This window comes from Cucumis sativus, chromosome 3 (assembly GCF_000004075.3).
Source record: "Cucumis sativus cultivar 9930 chromosome 3, Cucumber_9930_V3, whole genome shotgun sequence".
Classification (NCBI taxonomy): Eukaryota; Viridiplantae; Streptophyta; class Magnoliopsida; order Cucurbitales; family Cucurbitaceae; genus Cucumis; species Cucumis sativus.
The window spans coordinates 19,533,614-19,542,563 of NC_026657.2; the positions used below are offsets into that span (position 1 = coordinate 19,533,614).

At 34.0% G+C, this 8,950-nt stretch overlaps 2 protein-coding genes across 2 annotated transcripts; both read right to left on the bottom strand.

The window, feature by feature from the left end:
- Positions 1 to 206: 206 nt before the first annotated feature.
- On the bottom strand, positions 207 to 2,241 carry LOC101217626 (11S globulin). The gene is made up of 4 exons (XM_004152001.3): positions 1,833 to 2,241; positions 1,446 to 1,684; positions 823 to 1,353; positions 207 to 740 (listed from the first exon to the last, which is right to left on the bottom strand). Exons 1-4 carry the CDS (start codon positions 2,158 to 2,160, stop codon positions 354 to 356), a joined length of 1,485 nt encoding a protein of 494 aa, XP_004152049.1. The 5' UTR covers positions 2,161 to 2,241; the 3' UTR covers positions 207 to 353.
- A 2,917-nt stretch (positions 2,242 to 5,158) lies between these two features.
- LOC101217399 (11S globulin seed storage protein 2) lies at positions 5,159 to 7,273 on the bottom strand. The gene is made up of 4 exons (XM_011654493.2): positions 6,927 to 7,273; positions 6,364 to 6,644; positions 5,839 to 6,282; positions 5,159 to 5,763 (listed from the first exon to the last, which is right to left on the bottom strand). The coding sequence occupies exons 1-4, from the start codon at positions 7,237 to 7,239 to the stop codon at positions 5,362 to 5,364; spliced, it is 1,440 nt and encodes a 479-aa protein (XP_011652795.1). The 5' UTR covers positions 7,240 to 7,273; the 3' UTR covers positions 5,159 to 5,361.
- Between the last annotated feature and the right edge of the window lie 1,677 nt (positions 7,274 to 8,950).

Consider the following 8,950-nt stretch of genomic DNA (forward strand, 5'->3'; position numbering starts at 1 on the left):
ACTATTTATTAATTAGCAGACAAATCTAACCGAATCCATCAGTTTCATCTTAAAACCAAATAACTACAAGGAAAGTAACAACCATATATCTTATAAACATTTGCGAAAGATCACTAATGATAACCTCCAAATTTTTATGGCAACCAGGGATCATACCTGAAAACGTGTCCAAAAGAAAAAAAATGGATAAATATTTAAGCTTTCAATAAAGTAGAAGTTTTAACCGTGTATAATACCTCATTTTATTATCATTATGACAAAGTTTTTAAACCATAAAATTATTACACCACCAAACCAAAAGCCAAAAACTTGGACAAACGAAACACACACAAGTTACAACCGTTTACATTAGTTTATGCGGGCCGATAAGATGACATACTCGGAGGAATTAAATTGGTCTCTTCCCTGTTGAATTTAAGCCGTCGAGCCTCTTCTGTGGACACTCTATAAGCACTCGCAATGACTTGAACTGGGAATGCTCTCATTGCGGAGATGCGCCCGGCCAATGTGTTAATCATGGCGTTATCGTTCGTCTTGAATGAAACCCACTCGAACCCTTCATCGCTTGCTTTCTTCAATACGGCAAAGTTTTGTGGAACCACTAGAACCTGTCGTTGTTGCAACTCGCCGTCGAATACGGTTTGGCCTCTGCAGTTTACTACTTGTACTCTCGCTCTCCCTCTTGTTACGAATATTACGCTGTGCGCATTTTGGTTCCAGTGTGGAACGTACATTGCATTCTGTGGTAATAATACAAAAATTTTAAGTAATCTAGAAAGTCACATTTCAAACAGCTCTAAATTGTGTCACACGTTTGCTTACTCTGTAGAGAACACCCCGTTCGGCACTGAGCTGAAGCCAGCGGAGGATGGGGAAGCGGTGGCTGTTGGTGGTGCTAAGACGACCGGCTTCCGGTGTGTACATATCAGCACGTGAAGCATCACCAATGTTCTCCTTCATTCTCATTGAGCAAATAGTTTCATCCAAACCATTGTCATCCCATCGACGACCTTGGTGGCGCTCACGTTGTCTTTGCATCTCTTCTTCTTGTTCCTCTTCCCATTCTTGTTCCTCTCCTCTGCGTCCTCCTCTTGATCTTGGTGGTCTGATCACCTGAAGTTGTCCCTCAACCTTTATGATGTTGCGTCTGAAGTCATCTCCTCCCCGAAGCTTGCTCGCCAACTCAATGTTTATGTTCAGAATTTCTGCAAGAACTCTATCGTCAAAGGCATAGAAGATATTGTTTTTGTTACTTGATCCTTCCTTGCGACCGCTGTGTCGTCCTTGCTCTCCCTTCCATTGCGATCTCCACTCTGGGAACTCCTCCTCTGGGTTTCCAGCCAAGTAGAAAGCCTTCATAGTTTACAGAAAAGGGAAATTAAATTTACTGTAACGTCTCAGCAATATCGATTGAGCAAAAAAGGCTGTAAACATAACAGACATACCCTAGGATGGAAGTCAAGTTGGTTGGCGTGGTTACTAACATCAAGAAGAACCACTGCAATTAATTTCTCATTGCCATCATTGTAGGTCCAATGAGCAGAACCAGCCGGCACAGCGAAGAGGTCGCCGGCACGTACATGGCGAATCTTTTGATGCTGATCTCGGAACGCCCCAGCCGATTTCTGAGACTCTTGGTACGTTTGAGGGCAACCCGGGAGTACAACTCCTTTAATACCTCTCCCTATTCCACAGAATTCATCCCATCATTCTCAACTCAAAAGATTGACTGAAAAAACTTAAACTAAACGAGAGCAAGTAAATTTAATTAATACTATATATCTTCTAGCACTCGACAGAAAAAAGAAGCGAAAACAAAATAAAAGTTGTACCACTCTCAATGTACATAAGTCGCGGGGCATTGGTATATTGAGGGAGGAGAAGGCCATTGGGATCGATAATATATCTCTGGATAGCCACACCGGCGCACCGGAACATCTCGTGGCTAGGATCCCACATCTCGATCACTCCACCTTCAGCCTCGATACGGCGGGATGGTTCGAGGGCTTCGAGCATATCCAGACGGCACTCACGATACCGGCTCTGGCCCTCACGGAAGCGCCGGGAGACATCATGGAAGTTCTCCTTGGTGGCGAGGCAGCCATTGAAAAGAACCAAGAAGCAGAGGGAAAGAGAGAGGAAATGAAGAGGGTTCCCCATGTCTGTGTTTAGTTAGTTGAAATGTTTAGAAGTTAAGTGGAAAGTAGGGAAGGTTGGGATTATGTAGAAGAGTAAAGGTAATGAAGGAGGGGACACGTTTGAGAAAATGGGGAAGAAAGTTTAAGCCATTTTTCAGATTGCATGCCAAAAATAGGTTATGCTTTGTACACATAATGGCAATGGTATCTTGCACCTGGCTTTACGTATATGAAGAAATGTATGGCAATTTTTGTTTTAGGTTTCTTGTTGTCACTCTCTACATTGAGTCGTTTGTGGTGTTTTGGAATTATTCTTCATAGGCTTTCAATCAAATATTTCTCATTTATAATATGGTCACCATATCACTTAGCTTGTATCCTTCATATTAGTGATAAAAAGAAATCAATTAGAATTTTTATATTAAAGAAGGATTTCTATATTAAAATGAAATCCTATAAGCATTAGATTATCACAAGGAAAGATGTCTAATATGACGAGATATCTTACAAAAGTACCATGGATATTAATTGGTAGGGTGGATTTCAAATAAAAATTAAGAGTCCGTTATAACATTATTTTCTTGTTTTTTGCTTTAGTTTCTAAATAGAGAAATTATGGAAAATAGTTTGTTGGCATTAATTGGTAGGGTGTAACTCTTGTATATTCTATTCTATTTCTATTATGTTATAAAATTTCTAGTTGCTCATTGGTGGATAGACATGCATAAATTCCACTTTTGGTTTAAAAGTTTTGGGTTCAATTTTCAATTTTGATCATTATTTTATTTCTTTCCCTTTTATGTTTTCCTTTATTAATTTATCATATTTATATGTTTAGTATTTTCTAATTTGTTTTCTTTTTTTCTTCTCTTAATTTTTCATAATTATATTTTAATTTTAATTTTCAATATTTTAGATCTAATTGTTTTTAAAATTTTCCGCTTACTTATATTTATTTTATATTTTATATTTATTGAAAATGAAAATTATTGCTATATTTTATAAATATTTTTGTTTATTATGGTAAATTTGAAAAGGTCCATTATTAATTTTGTTTGATTATATTTCTAATTTAGTTTTGAATATTTAAATTTATATTTATCTTCCAAATTTAAATTGGGAATATGTTTATTTAAACATTTTCTAATTTTTAAATTTTAAATTTTAAAATAGCAAAATAAATTAAAATATTAGCAAAGTATAATAAAATTTTAGATTTTATCAATGATAGAAACTGATACACTTCTATCACTATCTATCAATATCACTGATATAAGTATATCAATGGTCTGTCAATGTTTATTACTGATAAAATCTGGAAATTTTGCTATATATTGTAAATATTTTGTCAAATTTGCTATTTTTGACAATTTTTCCCTTTCAAATGTTGCAATATGCATGTTTATATGTTATTTTAAATTTAAATTTATTATTTTTAATATCATCAAAATTAGTTAAAATTTTACCTTATATAATATTTTTTTATTAAGATAATTACTTAGGATATCTTTAATATTTTACAACTACGACATTTACATAATAATATAATTGAGTTAAATTTGAATCAAACATCATTTAAAATAGATATGAATTGAATGAGAAATAATATTTCAAATCAAATTTTAACATCACATAATTACCAAAATTTATTGTATTATAGTTAGTAATTTTGCAACGAGATTTATGTGTATTTGATAGTGTTAATGTTTTATATTATTTTTATATTCTAATCAATTATATATATAGATATATTTATTTTTTACATAATTAATTTTTAAAAACACTATAAAAAATAAGCAAAAATGTTAGAAAAAAACTACTAGAAACAAGAGATAAGTAATTATATCAAACAATTTTTTTTTTTTTTTAATAAGTAGGAAGGGAGAATAGTTATCCAAAATAGTCATGTTTCTTGTTAAAAAAAAATGAAGAAATAAGGAACGAGCAACTGAAAACAAGGAAAAAAAGAAGCATAAAATAAATATGTTATCAAACGAGTCGTAAATGTATATCATTAATACACGCATCATTTGTTTATTTTTAATATACAAATATCAACCAAAATGTATACTAATAGCAATTGTCAATCACCAATATCAACCACATCTCAATGAATATCAATAATATAACTAAAACATGAATACCAATAACATACCTAAGATACGGCTGATATTTACCTAAACTTTTATTCTTGATATATAACTGATAAGAAATGGTCTACTTTCAATTTCTTTGATGCTTGTAACTACGCCATATATGCACTATCATTGATGATTGACATCGTCCTAATACACATATATCATTTATATCTACCCAACTTTCTATCACTAATTCACTGATATCACTGATATCTTTGATACCTTGACGCCATTAGTTTCTACCCCATCACTAGTCGTATCACTAAGATATCACTAGTACATAGGCATCATTAATAGATTGAAATTACTCATATCTACTCTTTCTATCGCCAATGTACCAATACATGTGTATTTTAAGCTTGCAAAGGATTAATTGATTATCTTCACACAATAATAAAAAAAACCCTTTACAAGTTTATGAAACAATTTGAGTAATTTATTTTTCTTATGGAAAGTGTGAGTCTACTTGATTTTTCCAACGTGGAATTCTCAACATCTCCAACAAAAATCAACAAATCAACAAATCAAAGTGAACTAGTTGAAAAAGCAAACTTGTAAAGCTTTGGCCAAAAACCAAATTGAACTGAATTAAATCATGCATGTTTCTAGTAGTAGAAATATTTGGAGCGCGGCAATACCTGGAAAAGAATAACAGTTTCAATATCATTTGTAATAAAACGCTTAATGTGTTTGATCATTGTATCATGTCTTTTGAAACCAAAATTATTTTCACTCATTTGTTTAATTGTTTTAAAACTATTTTTGTTACTTAAATGGTTCTTATGTAAGAAGCTAAGTTATGAAAAGCGTAGTCAGAAAAATAATAGTGAACACATGCATGACACATAATAAGGAAAAAGTTAGTAAGAGGTGGGCCACAATTATTATTTTTATTTGCATCATATATTATTACATATTAGTATTAAACTTATGATAATTTTAAAACTCTTTTGCACCTAAGCTAGCAAAGAACACAAAGCTAGCTAGCTAAGCAAAGAAGAAGAAGCACAACAACTGTGGCCTTATTTTCCCTTTTTCATGTTTTGCCATCTCTCTACTCTTCTATTACTCGCAAAACGATGCTTTCAAGACCTGCGGCTGCGGCTGAAGCTACTGCCGCTGGTTGGAGGGAAGAGGAAAGTGTGTTGCCTTCTTGTTTGCTTAAGTTGCTGAGCCTCAGCTGTTGTGATTTGGAATGATTGTTCTAAGACTTGAAGTGGTAAGGCTCTGAAGAAAGATGTGTAGCCAGCCACTGGGCTCTTCATTGGCTGATTTGATGTCTTGAAAGTTACCCATTCAAACCCTTCTTGCCCAGCTCTAGCTAATGCAGGGTAGAATTGAGGAATCACAAACATGTTTCCTCTTGATACTCTCTCATTGAATACTTGGTTTCCGTAGTCGTCGGATATTTGAATTTCGGCCTCTCCGTCTACTACGTACACCATTCTGTGATCCGTCATTGACCAATGCAAGTTGTGTTGAGCATTCTACAATTACGAAAATTCGAAATCGTTAGGTTAATTATTATAGAGAAAATGACATCTAAAAAATGAGTGTTTTACCGCGAAAAGGTGGCCTTTCTCAGCACTCATGCCCAAGAATCTTAGGATAGGGAGCTTGAGTTGGTTCAAGATGTTAACTCTACCAGCTTCTCTAGAGAATAGATCAGCTTCTCTTTGGGTGTTCATGTTGTGTTGAACTCTAGCAGTGCATACGGTTTCTTCTATCCCATTTGAGTCTTCTCCTCTCCTTCTTGAAAATGACGTTTCGCTTAATTCTTCCTCTTCTTCCTCCGGAGTTAAAAAGGACATCTCTTCGTCACACTTCACAATGAGCCCACTGCTCCTTTCTTCTTGCATTCTCCTCACTAATTCTGATGGAATGTTGTAAGCCTCTGAAAGAAACTCTTGATCTAACCCACTGAAGATGTTCACAAGATTTTCTGATTTTGATCCTCTTATTTCCCTTCTTGATTCACTTGGAACTCCACCAGCCAAGAAAGATCCCTATAAAAAATAAATAGCACGTCAGGGTCAAATGCAGAACCGGTTCTTGCGAGTTTTAAATTAGGTAGAGAATTGAAATACCCTGACGCGGAGGTCGAGTTGGTTGTCATCATTGTTGAGATCCAGGAAGGCCACGGCAATGAGGTCTTCGCCGCCATCGTTGTAGCACCATTGGACGGTACCAGCGGGAATGACGATCATGTCACCACGTCGAACTCTGCGAATCTTTTGGTGTTGGTCTTCTTCTGTTCTGCCGGCGCCAATTCGTCGTCCCATGCGCCTTGTAGACCTTGAAGATTGAGCTGACTGTGATTCGTATGTCTCTGCGCACCCTGGGTAGTTCATCCCGAAAAACGCTTCACCTGTTCCACCCCATTTGTAAACCATTGCTTTAGAACATGAATAATTGACTTTCGTAACATATATTATTCATTTACATGTAATTGTAACACAAATAAATTTTTAATTGTTATACCATTTGGATGTATGAAGAATATGAATATAAATGATTCAATATCATGTAACCTCTAGAAGTTTAGGGCATATTTGGGCGTTTTGTTAGGTTTAAAATTAGTTTGAAACATATTTTTAATGTTAGGTGATTAAAGACATATTTGGAAGCAATTTTGTTAAGAATAATATACCTTGCTCGATGTAAACAAGCATAGGGGCATTGTGGAATTTAGGCAAAGAGAGAGAATTGGGCCTTATGATGTTTCTAATGGCACCAACTCCAGCACACTGAAACTCTTCATCAGCCTCATCCCAAAGCTCAGTGATGCCTCCCTCCGACTCGATCCTTCGTGATGGTGGCCTAACCCGAATCTTGTCAAGCTTGCATAGCTGAGCTTCTGTGGTGAACCGAAACCCACGCCTCTCAGATGGGTCCCGAGCGTTCACGAGAGACTCGCAAGCAAAGAAACATAGTAGAATCGCCAATAAAACTTTAACAGCCATGGTTGGATGGAGGAGTACCTCTTATCAATAGAAGTAAAAGGGAGATGGTGAGATGAAATGGGAATTGAGGAAAGGGGTTAATTTATAGGGCAAAGGGGAGTATTTTTGGTGTTGAAACAAGGCAACATTTGGAAATAGGGAATCTTGGACGTGGTGAATGCATGGAAACGCTTACTGATTGTACCAAACATTTGTCTTTGTTTTGCTTTGGCTTTTTGTATCTTTTGCTGTTCTTCTTTATGTGCAATTCAACAGTTGTCTATTTGTTTCCTTCTATATGTTTTGCTAAAGTTTGCATGTTAATAATATGTGAATTGTATATGTAAAGTTCATTTACACAATGTTTTTTCTAATCACAAACCTTCTATTTTACTGTTTTTTTTTTTTTTTTTGTTAATTTTATTTTATTGGTTTTGATGTTAACTTATTAATAATCAATGTTATAAAGTTGTGGTGGATTAATTATTTTCATTATCATATATTATTGCTAAACTAAACAATTAGTGAAGCTATTAGTGTAAAGATTGACATGGACAATATATGATGGTTCAAATTTACATATAATTTCTCCTTTGTACTAAAACAAATTATAATATATTACTAATGTATATGTATTAGGAAAAGTTTAAACTTTTGTACTAAAATGTTCAATTTAGTTTGCGTTTGAATATCTTTAGGTTTACATTTTTGTACAATTTTTGTCAGTCAGTCAATTTTTCTTTTATCAATTATTAACCAAAAGAGTTGATGAGTAATTATTGTTTTCACAGAAAACCACTCAATCTTCTTCTTCTCTTACGCAATATTCTTTGCACCTTCTCGCTTTAGTTTGTAAACTGCGAGCTCCTTCTAATTGGAAATCATAATTAACGTAAGTCTGCAAGCATGTGTCTATTAATTTTTTAGGAAAAATTATCACATACACACAAACATACTTTCTTGCATTTTACTTAAGCACCAATTTAGTTTCCAAGGAAAGAAAATAATAAATAAATCAAGTCCTCCGTAATCTCTCTATCAACTTAGGAGGTTAAACATTAGTTACACTTTCATTTTTTTTTCTTTCTAGAAAATAGCAAAACAAAAAATTGTTTTGAATTACAGCATAATGCATGTATCATGTGAGTTCCTTGTGTGTTAATCCTAAATTGTTCGGATCAAATTATTATTATTATTATTATTATATGCATTGTAATTAATCCAATGGTTTCACTAGTTATAACATAATTAATTTATCAACCAATCAATCCACTTCTCTATCAACTTTTTTGTTCTGTTACTCCTAAAATACACTTTACACCTTATTTTAATTGCACTATTATTTTTTTTAAAGGAGACAAAGTGCCTAGATAGACCGGTATGGATTAAAAGACCCACCTTAAGATCAAACAAGATACCAATATTATTGATAAACAAAGTGATTACATAAAAGGCTAGAGGGAAGCCCAAGAGGAGGACTCTTAAGAGAGAAAATCGGATAAATTAAGAGCTAAAGAACTAGGAGTTGTAGTCTTTGAATAGGTGATGGTGGTTACACCAAGTACCTATGTAGTTACAATAGTATTTCTAAAGGTTTGGTAAGCTCTTTTGCTTCTTAGCAAAAATCTTTCTATTTTTCTTTCAGTCCAAATGCATCAAAGAATTGCCACGGTTACATTGAGTATAATTACATTTCTCATGTTTGTTGGATTCAAATGGTTGAGGGAATGAA